Source organism: Trichosurus vulpecula, chromosome 2, assembly GCF_011100635.1.
Source record: "Trichosurus vulpecula isolate mTriVul1 chromosome 2, mTriVul1.pri, whole genome shotgun sequence".
NCBI lineage: Eukaryota > Metazoa > Chordata > Mammalia > Diprotodontia > Phalangeridae > Trichosurus > Trichosurus vulpecula.
The window spans coordinates 223,579,541-223,596,122 of NC_050574.1; the positions used below are offsets into that span (position 1 = coordinate 223,579,541).

Here is a 16,582-nt window from a genome sequence, read left to right on the forward strand (position 1 = left end):
ATCCTTTCCCCACTTATTTATCAATATAATCTTAAAGTACAGTTCTGGCCACTTCATAAAGAATTTTGGGGGGATTTCTGTTGCCAGTAGAATAAAAACATACTCTTATTTGAAATTCTTCACAGTCTGACTCTACCAGTTTACCTCTGTGGACTTATTTCGCATTATTCCCTTTCACATACCCAATGTTCTAGCCAAACTGGCGTTCCTGTTATTTGATGAACTTGGCATTCATTCCAGAATCATCTTCTGTGTCTTTTCACAGCCTGTCTTACATACCTGAAAAGCACCTTATCCTCTCTTTTACTTCCTTTAAGACTTAACTCAGGTGCCCCTTCCTATGGGAAGCCTTTCCTGATTTCCTCTAGTTGTTAATGTTTTTTCCCCCTCTTCAAATTATTTTGTATTATCGGTATAAATGTTGTATCTCTCCCAGTAGAATGTAAGGCCCTTGAGGTCAGGAGCTGTTTTTCATTTTTTCCCTTATATCTCTGTTGCCTTGTACATATCAGACATTTAGTAAATGCTTTTATTTTTGTTGGCTAGGAATTATGGCTTTCTTACTTGCCACAGCCTAATGCCGCATGGACAGTGTCATCTGCGTCAACATGTTATTTTCATCTTCAAGCCGTTTCTCATATTTTCTATCTGAATGTCTTTGCTTTCTTTCTTTCTTCCAAATCCTACTTATTCCTAAGGTGCTATCTGACATACCGCCTCCTTCACAAAAATCTGCCCCAATTTCACCAGTGTCTGTCATTGGCTTTTTCTCTTCTGATCTCCTTTTGCACAAAATGCCTATGTCACTCACTTTGTCAGTTCATTTTCATTCTGCCTTGAATTGTCAATTAACTGTTTCAATTGTCTATGTCTTGACATTCCAACTAATGTGTAACATACTAGAGGTTACAGGGACTGTGTCTTATATTTCTTTTGTACTTCCCTACAGAGGTGTGCATATAGGAGGTGCTTAATAAATATTTATTAAATGAATGAAGCTTTGTGTAGCTCATATACTTTTTAGCCAAAATGCAAAGTAGTGTTACTTAATCCTAAAATTGTTATGTATATTTGTTAAAGCTTTTTTCCTTAAAGCTCAATTGCATGCATTGTCATTTAAAAATTATAACCATTTAGGAAGGTCACGTATTTTGTGAAGAAATCAAAGGTGTTTGTTTGTACATTAGTTCAAGAATTCTTGCTTACTGACTCCAACCACTGTTGGATTAGAATCTCCAATAAAGCATCCAACAGTAGGTCTTTAAAGATAATAAACAAGTTGGCATTTTCTTCTTAACTACTTTGATAAAAATAATATTAGTTCCATTTTTAAAATACAGTGCCAAAGAAAGCAGCTTGTTCATTATATTACTAAATATTAAATTTTAAAAATGATGTTAATGCCAAAATCTGCTGGTACTTCAAAGCAGTTCTGAAATGTAAAAGGAAGACAGGTCAACCTCCTGTAGTTTTTCTGATTTGCGAACAGTAGAAGGCTATTCACCTACTGTGCATATTTGATTTGTGCTGATATACATCTTTAAGTCTGCGAAGAAAATCACTCTTTAATCAGCAGTATTTTTCCCTATTCCTTCCTTCCTTCCTTCCTTCCTTCCTTCCTTCCTTCCTTCCTTCCTTCCTTCCTTCCTTCCTTCCTTCCTCTCTCTCTCTCTGTCTCTCTCTTTCTTTCTTTCTTTCTTTCTTTCTTTCTTTCTCTGAAAATTTAAGTAAGGCCTCTTGAGATTGAGTTTATCTGTATAATATAACTTGTACTCTATTATCATAGAGCACTTTGGACATAATTGGTACTTAATAAATGTTTCTTTGATTGAATATTGCAGTTTTTCCTTAAAAATTAATTTTTAAGGAGAATCTTGTTTTAACCTCACCTCCCTCCATTTAATGATTCTCAGATTTTTCATCCTGTCATTTCATTGTGGTATCCTGCCATACCGCATTCCCTTTAAAAAATTGTGTGTCAGACAGTGTTCATTTTATTTTTCTTTTTATGTTTTTATTATGAACTTAAGCTTTTCAAACAGTAACCTATCTAGTATACAAAAAAACCAGAAAAGATTATATTTTATATTACTTTTTGCACGTTTTATATGTCTAACATAAAGGCATACACACATATGTGTATGAAAATATAGGCATGTATACATGTATACATATATTATATACACATATATGTATGTATACACATATACATATATGCACTCACATGTATGAGAAATTTATCTTTTTAGTCACTATCAGAGGGGAACAAGCATTTATAAAGTGCTTGCTATGTGCCAGGTACTGCACTAAGTGCTTTACAAATATTATCTCATTTGATCCTCGCAGTAATCCAAGAGGTAGGTATTAGTAGAATCCTCATTTTGCTATTGAGGTAGACAGTAGTTCAGTAATTTTTCTAGTGTTGCACAGTAAATTTCTGAGGCTGTATTTGAACTCAGGTCCTCCTTACTCCAGAAGGCCCAACAGCTTATCTACTGTGACACCTAGCTGCTGATATCACTATTGAACAGACAATTGGAACTTCTTGGCACTGTTTATTTTCTTAACAGGATAGCAGATCTTAAAAACTTATGGAGGAACATGGTTAAATTAAAAGAGATCTCCTGTTTATCATCACCGCACCAAACATCTATCAAGATCCTATGTTTTACTTCCCTTTAGAATTATCATCCTGGTGGCAGTTGCTGCTGTTTCCAGCCTGAACTTTTAGAACTATAAGAGTGACATGTTAAAAAAAAATGTAAAATTCTAATTTACTGTGTCAAAACTCCTTTTGGTATTGGAGGAGAAAGTTCTGGCTAACCAACAGCACATTAGGTTTTTTTTTAAAGCTATGTCCTAGGAAACAAGGTTTGTTCTGTGTTATTCCTAAACCTGTGTTTAATGTTTTAAACTGGATTCTAATATACTTTAAATATGTCCATAATCAAAGGCTTTTAGGATATTAATAGAACTGTTGATTTATATCAAAATAGGGGAAAAACACCAGAGTTACACATCTCTTTTACCTGACCAGGAGTAAAGTTTTTCCTAATAGAAAAAGTGAATTTTCTACATAATTGAAGACTTATTCCTTTATAGCAATTTAAAAAAATTATAACCAATTTTGGTTAAATTTTTTTGAAAATACATTGAACAATTTGCATCTTTGTTAAATAAAATATTATAATACAAGTTGAGCTTGGTGACTCAAAAATTATCTGACCATTATCATATTAGGCTTTGATACCGTGATGTTCTCAGGATCTATTGAAGAATGTAGAGCTATTTACTCTCATGCTAAATAACTCCAGTCCTTTGTCTATATTTCTTTCTCTCTCCTTTATGTTGAATTGTCACTTCTTGCTGTTGTCATGATGTCCCTAAAAGCTCCATGGCCCTTTCTAATTTGTTGCTTTTAATTTGTTGTTATCTGGGAATTCATATGAGTAAACTGTTAGAATTGTTTCCAAAGTAAGTTAGTAGGCTTTTTGTGAGGGCTTAAAGCTCTCATATGAATAAAGTGCAGAGCTTCTATGTAAGAACATTGACATACATTTTGACTGTGCAATGATCCCTCGCCCTTTTTTTTTTTTTGCTTATTTCCTGATTCTTGGCAATTTTTTTGGAAAGTCAAGGTTGCCTGCTGTATGACTTTTGAGTTAAAGGGGACATTGTTGTATATGCCTGACAAAAAATTAAGTCCATGTAATTTTACTTTTATACCTAACTGCAGTATATTTATGGTTTAGAGTTAAGTTTTGTGGAGGTATGATTGTTTCATCAGACATACATGTTCATATTTTTAATAATCACAGAAGCTTGGGAGCTAACATTTGTAGTATTTTATTTTAAAGAGAGATTACCTTGAGATAAGTTGTATACTGCTTTGTATCACAAAAATATAAATTTCTAAAGCAGGGAAGAAGTGTGTAATAATTTTTTGTTTTATGTGAGTATATATAAATTGCTTTAAATGTGTGTGTATTTACAACTTGCTATATTTTGCTTAACTTCTTAGAGTTCCTGTCTCCAGGCTGTATCAATTGGCTGGGAAGGAGGTGTTTATGTACAAACTTGTGGACACACATTACACATTGATTGCCATAAATCATACATGGAATCATTACGGGTAAGTTTGTTAGAAAAATGCAAAAAAAAATTTATGGTGTTGATTTCCATTTAAGGCCCGGGATGTTTGAATATATTTCCTCTGGGCTTAATAACCATGGTAACACTATGTTAGCTCTCAGCAACAATTGTTGGGTTCCAATGGACTAGTTGTGTGTTTACCTTTGCAACACCTTACAAGGAAGAGATGCATTACAAACATTTGTTGAACAGAATGGATTGATTTAGTTTAACCCCCTGTTTTTCAGGCTTGGCCCAAGATCCTTTGAGGGAAGATCACACTCCCGAAAATTAGAATAACTCTTGATTGAGAAAGAGGCTCTATTAAAGGGTGTCGTTGTTTGTAAGACTGAGTCATAAAATGCATCTTTCTTCGATGCCCACCTCAGATGCTATGCTGCTTCTTCCTTAAGCTGGCTTTTATGCCCTTCATCTGCCTCTTTAGTTTTCCCCAAAGCACTTTGTATCTATCCTCTGCCTCTATTATATTTCCCCTTGTATTATACCTAATTTTGTTTGTATTTCAGTTTGGAAAGGGTATTGCTTTTGGACTCAGGAGAGTCTTGGGTTTGAGTCCCAGCTCCAATATTTACTAAGTTGTATAATATAAGCAAGCCACTTAAGCTCATTTCTCCTCATCTATAAAATGGGGATAGTAAGACCTTTAATACTTATTTTATGGGGTTGTTATGAGGATAAAATGAAGTATATATGAAAACCTTAAGTAAATATGAGTTATTATGATCATTGACAACTTTATTATCATATCCTTCCTATTAGATTATGAGCTCTAAGGCCCAAAGAACTATGCTATTTTTTTCAGTTTTGTCTCTTGGGCCTAGTATAGTCCCTTGTATAGTAAATGTGAGTAGAATTAAATTCTTATACCATAGACATGTAATTTATATAAAATTAAACAAAGATAATATTATTAATGGTGCTCCTCATTTTGGCATACAGTTGTGATTGAAAAGCTACACTTGTGACAGAAAAAGTCTGGTTTTGGTTTGCAGTATATAAATTTTTTTTTGCAGTCTCTGGCAATGCTTTTGACTCTGCTTTGTTGGTTGGGATTGTGAAAATATCAGAATCCAAAAGATTCAGTTGCTTTGTTCATTGTGTTTGGTAATGACTGCTAACAGGTTGCAGGGACTTCTACTTTTTGGTTCTTTATGTGGAACTTTTGAGATTGGTTGCATATAGTAAGTGGACTAAACTGTGTAAATTTTTCAGTTACCAAGCCCAAGACTCATAGCTTGCCCAAAGCTATTAATATTGATTATTAATATTAATAATTCCATTTATTTTCTAATAATAGCATAGTGAAGGAGATAAGTAGTATAAAAGAAGATTAGGTCTGTGCTCACATATTGCTTTGTCCAAGGTCCAGTTCATCCTGTCCTTTTCTTTTGTCTAGAAGAGGCTTTTGAGCAGTTAGGCAAATGTCTGAGGTATGCAAGACTATGTATACACAGTGCATGAAGGATAAAAAGAAACAAATTCATATTATTTAGAAATTGATGGAAGATAGAACTGCATAAACTAGTACTAGCCTTTGGAAATAGACCTTGAAGGTTAGCATATCAATTCTGTGAAAATGTTAGTTAAGTTAAACTAGGAATTAATAGCCCAAAGAGTTATATAGGGATTGAAATGGCAAAGAGGAGAAATATGGTAGTTTAGTCTAGATAAAATTGCTGAAGGCATCTTATTCTATATCTGTTTTTAGCTTTATTTATACTTATGATGCTACCATTATCAGAATAGAAAGGCATTCTGCTTCCTGAAAAATATATGGTATCTTTTTACTACAGTAGTGGGAAATTAAAATTAAAGTTTAATTGTCATTGTCCAGAATTTTATATTTTAAATTTGTATAGAGTTGTATTTTTCTAGAGCCTTATTGAAGTTCAGTTTAAAATAAAAAGTTGAAAATTGCAAACATTAGGCAAACTAACTTTTTTGGTGTTCTGACAAAAAAAAATTCAGCTGTTTGACTGAATTCTGTCATTTTAAGTGAGCCAATTTGTGTTTAGACAGCTGTATACATTTTTAAACATGCATATAAATGTATTGTTAAATGTGCACATGTATAGGTTTCTTTTATGGCATATTTACAGTAAAATAGAACTAATCATTTTGATAGTTATTAGCCTCTAAATCTAGAGCTTTTACTTTAGTCTTTGGCAAAATGTATATTAAGTAAGTTGGGGCAGCTAGGTGGCGCAGTGAGTAGAGCACCGGCCCTAGAGTCAGGAGGACCTGAGTTCAAATTCAGTCTCAGACACTTGACACACTTACTAGCCATGTGACCTTGGGCAAGTCATGTAACACCAATTGCCCTGCCTTCCCTCCAAAAAAAAATATTAAGTTGTCAGACACTCAATTCTTGCTCTTCCAAGTAATCTTTTCTCTTCTTTATGTCTTTTTATAGTTCTTTTTTTTCTCTTCTTCTTGTCTTTTAAGTAATAATTGTTTGGTCCATTATAATATTTATACATTCAACAAAATGCTTGCCTCTTCAAATAAACAGTGTTAATCAAGATTTGATAGCTGGAAAAATCAGTGTACAGAGTAAACTCAAAGTAATAGGCAGTTCAGAATCAGAACAAAAATACTCCTGCTTAAGTCAGTATGTATACATTATTTAAATGTTTCATATAGTACTGTGAAATTAAAATGAATATTGGAACTAAGGCAAAATATCTGTTTCTCGGTAGCTAGCATTTTACAGTTGAGGAAACTGAGGCAGGCAGTGCTTAAGTGACTTGCCCAGAATCACATAACTCATAAGTATCGAGGCCAGATTTGAACTTAGATCTTTCTGCCTCTTTGTCTGTCAATCTAATCTATCTTTAAAATTTGCCAAAACAGTTAATAGCATTCACTGAAATATGACTCCATTTGATGACACTGCCTCCCTCACTCCCCTTTCCAGCACTGGTTACACTTTCATAAACTTCCACTCCCTGGCCATGGTAGAGGAATTGGAATATTCCTTGTACCCATTGCAATTCTAGATTCTTCCCTATTTATTAGCTACCTCTCCTCTTTTGTGGTTCATACTTGACAAATATATCGCCTAATCCATTATCTCCTAACACCAGAACATTCTTTTCCTTCCTCACAGTCTGCCTCTACACCCTAACTTCTGCCTTGTGAATATTGTATGTGTGTACGTATACACACACATACACACCGCTACGCCCCCACCCAGACTTTTCCTCAAAAACTTTAATTTCCCAGTTCCTCAATCTACATATTTCATATGCCATCCTCCATCACCCCACCCCATCTATACACTGTGATGGTCATTTCCCTGATCTTGCCAGAAATGTTCTACTTTATATTCATGAACTCTGAAATTTTTTTTTATCTGATCATCACTTTTTACTTCACCAAAAAAACTCAGACCTCATGATAACTGTGTTTTCTCTCTGTCTGTTCTCACATACTTCTCACGTCACCCTCTACTATTTCTTCCACTCCAGTATTTGATGAAGAGGTAGTCTTTCTCCTTGCCAAGGCTTATCTGTCTGCATATATCCCTGATCCTCTTCTTTCTTGTCTGTCTATAGCAGATTGCCCTTATTATTTCCAATTATCAATCTTACTCTTTCTCTAAGTAAGATCTTTAGTCTTTCCTTATCTACTGGCTCTTTCTTGCTTCCTACAAATACACCTATGTCTCCCCTATCCTTAAAAAATAAAACAAAAAACTTTTCACCAGATCCTACTGTCTCTGCTAGCTATTGTCTAATTTTAAAAGCTATCTCTAAATAATGCCTTCACTTCTTTCACATCTACACCATCTAAAATTTGGGTTTTAACCTTACCATTCCACTGAAACTTTTTTCCAGAGCTAAATAGTCTCTTACTCTCCAGATCTAATGGCCTTTTGTCAGTCTTCATCTTTCTTGATTTCCTTGCAACATCTAACACTGTTGACTGGCTTTCTATCTTGGATACTTTAGGGTTTTAAAATTTTTTTTTAGATTTTTTAGTTCTTCAGTTCCACTATTTTTTGAGTTCCAAATTTTCTTCCCCTCCCTCCCCTCCCCTTTCCTTCCCTTCCTCCACCCTTCCAAGAAGGCATGGAATCTGATATATGTTCTACATATACTCACATTAACCTTACTTACACAATAGTCAAGTTGCAAAGAAGAATTAAGAATTATGACCAATGGAATGAATCATGAGAAAGAAGAGACAAAACCCCAAAAAAGAGAGAAAAAAAAGGAGAGCAAATAGTTTGCCACAATCTGCATTCATATTCCATAGTTTTTTCTCTGGATGTAGATAGCTCTTTCTATCATGAGTCCTTTGGATCTGTCTTTGAACCTTGTATTACTGAGAAGAGCCAAGTCTATAAAGGTTAGTCAGCACAGAAGCAATATATCTGTGGTTGTGTACCGTGTTCTCCTGGTTCTGCTCCCCTCACTCAGCATCATATCGTGTAGGTCTTTCCAGGTTATTATGAAGTCCGTATCTTCTCCATTTCTTATAGCACAATAGTATTCCATTACATTCACATACCACAACTTGTTTAGCCATTCCCCAATTGATGGGCATCCCTTTGATTTCCAATTCTTTGCTACCACAAAAAGAGCTGCTATCAATATTTTTGTACATATGGGTCCCTTTCCCACTTGTGTGATCTCTTTGGGATACAGCCCTAGAAGTGGTATTGCTGGGTTAAAGGGTATGCACATTTTTATAGCCCTTTGGGCGTAGTTCCAGATTGCTGTCCAGAATGGCTGGATCCATTCACAATTCCACCAACAATGTAGCAGCGTTCCAATTTTCCCACATCCTCTCCAGCATTTATCATTTTCCTGTTTTGTCATATTAGCCAATCTGCCAGGAGAGATGTGGTACCTAAGAGTTGTTTTGATTTGCATTTCTCTAATCATTAGTGATTTAGAGCATTTTTTCATATGCCTGTAGATATCTTTTGCTTCATTGTCAATGGTACCTTGTAGCAGGATATGGAGTCCTTCCTTATCTCTTTTAATTAGATCTATCTTTGCTTTTGCTTTGTCTGAGATTAGGATTGCTACCCCTGCTTTTTTTACTTTAGCTGAAGCACAATATCTTCTACTCCAGCCTTTTACCTTTACCCTGTGTGTATCCCACTGTTTCAAATGTGTTTCTTGTAAACAACATATTGTAGGAGTATGGTTTTTAATCCACTCTGCTGTCTGCCTCCATTTTATGGGAGAGTTCATCCCATTCACATTTACAATAATGATTACCATCTTTGTCTTTTTCTCCATCTTATTTCCCACCCCCCGTTTATGCTTTTATTTCTCCCTTCTCCCTTCCACTCCTCAAAAGAGTTTTGCTTTTGATCTCTGTTTTCCTCAAGAGATGAAAAAGAAATTAGAATAGGCAAAGAAGAAACTAAGTTATCACTCTTTGCAGATGATATGATGATTTACTTAGGGAATCCTAGAGAATCAAGTGAAAAACTACTTGAAATAATGAAAAACTTTAGCAAAGTCGCAGGACATAAAACAAACCCACATAAATCCTTGGCGTTCCTATATATTACTAACAAAGCCCAACAGCAAGAGATAGAAAGAGAAATTCCATTTAAAGTTATTGTAGGCACTATAAAATATTTGGGAGTCTACCTGCCAAGACAAACCCAGGGCCTATATGAACATAATTACGAAACACCCTTCACACAAATAAAGTCAGATCTAAATAAATGGAAAAACATCAGTTGCTTGTGGTTAGGCTGAGCTAATATAATAAAAAGACAATTTTACCTAAATTAATTTACTTTTTTAGTGCCATACCAATCAAACTACCAAAAATTTATTTTACAGAGCCGGATAAAATCTGGAAGAATAAGAGGGCCAGAATATCAAGGGAATTAATGAAAAGAAATGCTAGGGAAGGTCGCCTAGCCATAGCAGATATTAAACTGTACTATAAAGCAGCGGTCATCAAAACTACTTGGTACTGGCTAAGAAATAGAGTGGTGGATCAGTGGAATAGGTTAGGTACACAGGTTGCAGTAGTCAATTACTATAGCAATCTACTCTTTGATAAACCCAAAAAATCCATCTTTTGGGCTAAGAATTCATTATTTCACAAAAACCGCTGAGAAAATTGGAAAATGGTATGGCAGAAACTGGGCATAGACCAATATCTTACACCATATACCAAAGTAAAATGAAAATGAGTTCATGATTTAGGAATAAAGGTTGATGCTATATAAGCAATTTGGGAGAGCAAGGAATAGTTTACCTGTCAGATTTATGGGAAAGGGAAGAATTCATGACCCAACAAGAGACAGCATTACAAGATGCAAATAGATAATTTTGATTAAGTTAAATTGAAAATTTTTTTGTATAAAAAAGCCAATGAAACAAAGATTAGGAGGGAAGCAGAAAATTGGGAGAAAATCTTTACAACCAGTGTCTCTGATGAAGGCCTCATATCTAAAATATACAGGGAACTGAGCCAATTTATAGGAATACAAGTCATTCCTAAGTTGAGAAATGGTCAAAGGATATGAACAGACAGTTTTCAGAGGAAGAAATTAAAGATACTTTAGGTTTTTATGAATCTAATTTAGATTAAAAAACAACTTTCTTGTAAGCTTTCCTACCTGACAGTTTTCTTTGCTAGATTCTTATCTACATAATGGCCACTAATCATGGGTATCCTCCAAGGCTTAGTGAAGGGCCTTCTTCCCTTTTCTTTATATACTCTCTCACTTGGTGATCTCATCAACTCCCATGGATTTACTGATTGATCATTTGTATGAAAGTGATTCCTAGATCAATATAGCCATTCTTAGTCTGTATTCTGAGCTCCAGTCTGATGTAACCAATTACCTATTAGATAACTCACTTTGGACATCTTGTAGACATCTCAAACTCAACATAACTTTTCCAAGACCAAGAACCCTATCCACAGGGTCGGAGTAATGGTGGAGTGAATGAACGAAGCATTTAATAAACCTTTACTATGTGCAGATTACTGTGCTAAGAATTGAGGATACAAATAGAAAAGTAGGGGAGACAATACATATGGAAGATTTTAGTTGTTGGTCATATGGAAAGCTTTTGTGGGTCCTTAGGTAGGACTGGGATGCTGCCACTTTCAGGGCTCTTGAACTCATCTGCCTTTTCATCTCAGTTGGCCACCAGTTGTTGGTAGTCGTGGTAGGAAGGTGAGCCTCTTCTCTACGAGAATTTTTCTTATCAACGATGGCTGCTGGGACTGCATTGGAAATGTCTTGAGGTTTGGGGGACACTGCTATTCACAAGGCTCTTGGACCCGGGATCTTGGGTTGCCTTCATTAGGGTCTGAGGAGAGATAGTGGTCAAGGTAGTAGTGGTTTAACTCATTTGGCACATGCCACCTCCCATCCCTCGCTCAGGGTACCCTGGCTGATTCAGGTGGACTGAAAAGCAGAGCAAGTGACTCTAGTCCTTCATGGAAGTAGCTCTTTGCTTCCTACAAAGTTGAAAATATTTCAGAATGTAGCATTTTCCTCAAAGGTCTTCTCCAATTGATACGACGTCTTCAGGGCCTCTGGAGTTTGCTGATGGGAGACTTGCAAGGTGGCATTGGATCAGCATTTGTAATTCATCCTCTCTCTTATAAATGACTCTCTCTCTCCTCTCCCATACTAAAATGTTTATTATCATGTGACCTGTATGTATAAATTATTGTATACACTATGGATCCAGAGTGATGGTAAATCTGGATAATAACAATATAGTAGTCAAGGGATCAGGATTCACTAACTGACATATATTGTCATATTGGTTGATTGAAAGAACTCTCTACTGGGTTCAACTGCCAACATTTTAAGTTCAAATTCTACCTCTTGACTAGTTGTGTAACCTCTCTGAGCTTCGGTTTCCTTAACTACAAAATACAGTTAATTATGCCTTTGGTAAGCAATTCATAGGGTGGCATCAGGTAGGTCACAAATTTGAAAAAATGCCAGTTTGATAAGGATGAGACAGAGATTTGGTAACACATAATATGTTGGCAGGGAATCTCTCTGTAGACATTCATGCAAAGTGGAATCTATATGGCCATGAGAGATTTAGTTTCAGCTAAGGAATTATATTTCTTGGCTTTTTGAGGAATACTACCATTGTATGATCTGTGGATTCTCTTACTAACCTGCTATAGCTCCTCATGACTTTGAAGTGGATGCTAGAGTGGGAAGCCACATTAAGTGACCTGAAGAAATGGTTTACCTTAGCCCTTATATTGCTATTTTTGTATGGCTGGAAACTGTGGATACAAATGCATCTGGTGTTTTCACAGAAACCATCCTCTTATAAGCCACATCATCTACCATCAGTTCTTATCCCTGTCTGTACTTTTTCTAGGAGTTGGCCATTGCAGACAAACTGTATATGTGTGTGTGTGTGTGTGTCTGTGTGTGTGTAATAGTTACTAAGTTTTCAAAACCATGTTTAAGTCATGGATACCCTATTTCAAAGGAACATGGCACCTTATTATTTTTTACTCATGAGAATGCAGAGGACTTTGATTGCCTTGTGTCTTGATCAGTGCCAGATCTACTGGATGCTATTCACTTTAATTTCCAAACATTGCTATATTTGAGCAGATGTGCTAAAACAAATTTAGATACCCAATAGATTAGACACCCAGTGGATTAGTCACCTCTGAATAGAATGTACCATAGACTTTAAATTTTGCTGCCACTCAACCTCAATTTCTCAATTTCTGTCATACGTTAAACATGTATTAAGCACCTACTATGTGCCAGGCATTGTGCTAAGCATGGAGATACAAACACAAACTCCTGTGCTCAAGGAGCTTACAGTCTGGTAGGTAGAGACAACATATAAAAAGGAAGCTGAAAATGGAAAGCAGGTAGGCCTGGCCTAGGGGCAGGATGAAGAAATTTAAGAAATCCAAAAGCAGTGTAGCTGGTGGGAAATGGGGAGAAGACTATGCTGAGCTCTTTTCTTCAGTGGAGGAGCTGGAATCTAAAACTCTGCCTTCCAGTCAGAGGGTCTAATCAGAGAGGCAGAGGCCACTGATTAAGGTGTGAGTCCTAGATAGATTGAGGCCATAGGGTACTGATGAAAGGTGAGTACCAGGCAGATTCAGCTTTGCGAGATAATGAGATTTCTGAATGACGAGTTTCCTGGGGAAAGATGGCATGATGAAGAGCCCAAAGAAGTCCAAAAGCAGTGTTGCTGGTGGGAAATACCTACCCTCCAGTAAGGCACAGAAACTGTACCAACAGGAGACTGAATTTCTGGGCGTTTTTGAATCTACTTGTATCACTATGTATTTAATGAGATCAGACAGAACTATACATTGCAGACTCATTACCATATGGGTTTAGAACTCAAAATTACTTTAAAGGTAAAACTGTATTATAAGGAGATACTTCTGTTATTTTCAGTGGCAAACACCATGGATAGAAATCTAGGAAAAAACCAATAGTATGCAAGATGAAACAACTATACTATAGCAGTTGGTGCTACATGGAAGATCCAGGCTGTAGGCTTGCTTAATATTAATATATAATCTGGAGAGGCCTGATAAGTGATGTTCCACCTCTGCAGCCATGGTCCAGTTATGGGCCACAGGGATCTGTTCAAGACTTTACACATAATCCCCTGTGACTCTTGGTAGATGTAACTATGACATCTGTCAGCATATCTAGTCTTGTGAAATGTGCTTTGGCCAAGAATCTTGTGGGATGACCATTGGGCTTGTTGCAACATTTTTTAACTACCATCTATCCCTGGGTGGCAGTAATCAATCAACAAATATTTATTAAGTACCTTTTATGCATCAGAATGTAGTAGGTGCTGGGAATATAAATGATGGATTTTAGCAATGCTCTGCGCCTGTCCCAGGTATACAGTGAAATTTTGGTGGTAGCCAAGGTGTCTCACTTCTTTTTCTCTTCTGGACCTCTCACCACTGCTGAGTCTGCCTGCCTCTTCCTGAAGGAGGTTTTTCATCTCCTTGGTCTTCTCGCTCATAACCCTTCTGAGGTACAGAGTCTGCCTCATTTTTCTGGACTCCTGGATGTGTTAATTTCCTATACTATTACTAAGCAAAGATTTCTCTGTCCATAGCATATCACTCTCAGTCTGATGGACAGACAGAGCACATGAATCATTAACCCTAAATAGTATCTTCTATGCTTTACTTTCTACTATCATGAATATAGTACTTGTAGCCTATTCTGTAAATGTTATGATAATAATAAGAAGAATGGTTCATTTGTCTACCCAGAGCATACTCTTTGTCTTCTACTCTTAGTTACTGATTTTTTTTTCCTTTACTCACCATGTACACTACACTCCCCACTGTAAATGAATACCTGAGAGATTTAGAGATAGAACAGGCTGACTTCCAGTGCCCTATAAGTAGCCAAAGTCATGAACAAAGAGGTCTACTGCTTTTGCACCCTTATGGAGCCCTTCACTGTAGGAGAAACAGGTCTAGCTTTCTTTCTATAATTGAGGCACTCATTGACTAGGACGATAGGCCTCTTTCTCATTACTTAGGTGGTGATTTCTCTGTCCTACTGACTAGTATTACCTTCCACATCATGTATATTCCTCCTCCTTCCCCTCTTAGAGCAGGGTTCACTATATTTGATAGCATTCTAATTAGTATACTTGAAATTGAACTGTTTCATTGGTGAAGGTCATACTTGTGTGACTGCTGAGGTTTGAGAAATTTCTTAACAGGTGACATTTTTTGTTGTTCATGAGAGTACTTGAGATTGGCTACTATTGTTTTCTTAAGATAACCAAATTTATGTTGCTTTTACTTTTTAAGTTAATTACCTCTGGAAAAAAAAACTCCCTTCAAAAGTGCAATATCATAGCTTTGTCTTTCTGTAAATACATACATATATTTGTTAGCACAATTATAACATTTATTCCATTTTTTTTAGAATGACCAGGTTCTTCAGGGTTTCTCAGTGGAGAAAGGAGAATTCACATGCCCACTCTGTCGTCAGTTTGCTAACAGTGTTCTTCCCTGTTATCCTGGAAACAATGTGGAAAATAGCCTTTGGCAGTGTCATAGTAACAAGAGCCTGCAAGAACTCATAAAAGAGGTTGAAGAACTTCAAGAACAGCTGGGAATTTTCCCAGTAAGCATCAGTGTAAGGCAGAAAGATCCTTGTTAATTTGCTTCTACTTTTCAACCTTCCTTTTCACTCAGTTTCTCTGAGACTCACTTATATTTTTTATGAATTTAATGGAAATTGCCTTAAAGGTTTTGACTTCTGTTATTTTATTGAGCAAAAACAAAAGTAAGAATAGACATGTTATTACCAAAGGCTGTAATTATCTTCTGTTGAAATTGTTGTAGTTTTAATATTGTATTTTCTGGATTGTAAAAACCCATATGTTTTTGTGTTCTTAGGCACCTTTCATATAATTGTATTATTATAGACATCTCATATGTTATTTCTTTGTGATGAAAAGCACAATTTAGTTTACAAATGTACCTATTGATAACACATTTTACACAGAACTACATACATATATTTGTTAATACACAGATATTTATAAAACTGTATAAATGAAAAAGATTATATATTAATATTAAGCAAGCCTACAGCCTAGATCTTTCATGTAACACCAGCTGCTATAGTATAGTTGTCTCATCTTGCATACTATTGTTTTTTTCCTAGATTTCTATCCATGGTGTTTGCCACTATAAATAACAGAACACAGTTTTACCTTTAAAGTAATTTTGGGTTCTAGACCCATGTGGTATTGAGTCTCCAATGTATAGTTATGCCTGGTCTCATTAAATAAATATATTCATGAAAAGTTAAATGTTTATGATTTTTATAAGTTGAATAATCACTAGGGGAGCTAGGTATTTGAAAGAATTATATGGCATATTACACTGTCATTTAAAAATAATTTCTTTTGTAAGGTGAATTTACCTTGCAATATATTTAAATTTGTATGTATTAGATTTTCTCAAAGTGAGGCATCCTTTATTACATTAAAAGTCAATCAGTCAGTAAACTTTTATTAAATGCTTACTATGACCAGGCATTGTGCTAAACACTAGTAATTAAAAAAAAAAAAGAGGCAAAAGATAGTCCTTGCCCTCAAGGAGCTCCCAGTCTAATGGGGGAGACAACAATCTATATACAGGAAAAACAGGAAATAATTATAAAAGAAGGAAGGAACTAGAATTAAGAAGGTTTGAGAAGGGCTTCCTGCAGAAGGTGAGATTTTAATTGAGACTTGAAGGAAGCTTGTAGATGAAGATGAAGAGAGGTAGTATTTCAGATATGGAGGACAATCAGAGAAAATGGCTAGAGTTGAGAGATAAAATGTCTTGTTCATAGGACAACAAGGAGGCCAGTGTCACTGGATTGAAGAATATGTAGCAGGGGGTAAAGTATAAGAAAACTAGAAAGGGGTAGGAGGATTGGTTATGA

At 35.7% G+C, this 16,582-nt stretch overlaps 1 protein-coding gene across 3 annotated transcripts in view; it reads left to right on the plus strand.

Annotated features, from left to right (window-relative positions):
* Positions 1-16,582, plus strand: part of UBR3 (ubiquitin protein ligase E3 component n-recognin 3) — a 312,264-nt gene that overhangs the window by 199,375 nt on the left and 96,307 nt on the right. For 2 of the 3 annotated variants that reach the window (XM_036747217.1, XM_036747218.1), the window contains exons 27-28: positions 4,022-4,132; positions 15,068-15,280. In XM_036747217.1, the coding sequence (XP_036603112.1) occupies positions 4,022-4,132; positions 15,068-15,280 (324 nt within the window). The remainder of the gene's footprint in view (positions 1-4,021; positions 4,133-15,067; positions 15,281-16,582) is intronic. The other variant, XM_036747219.1, reaches the window with a different exon arrangement.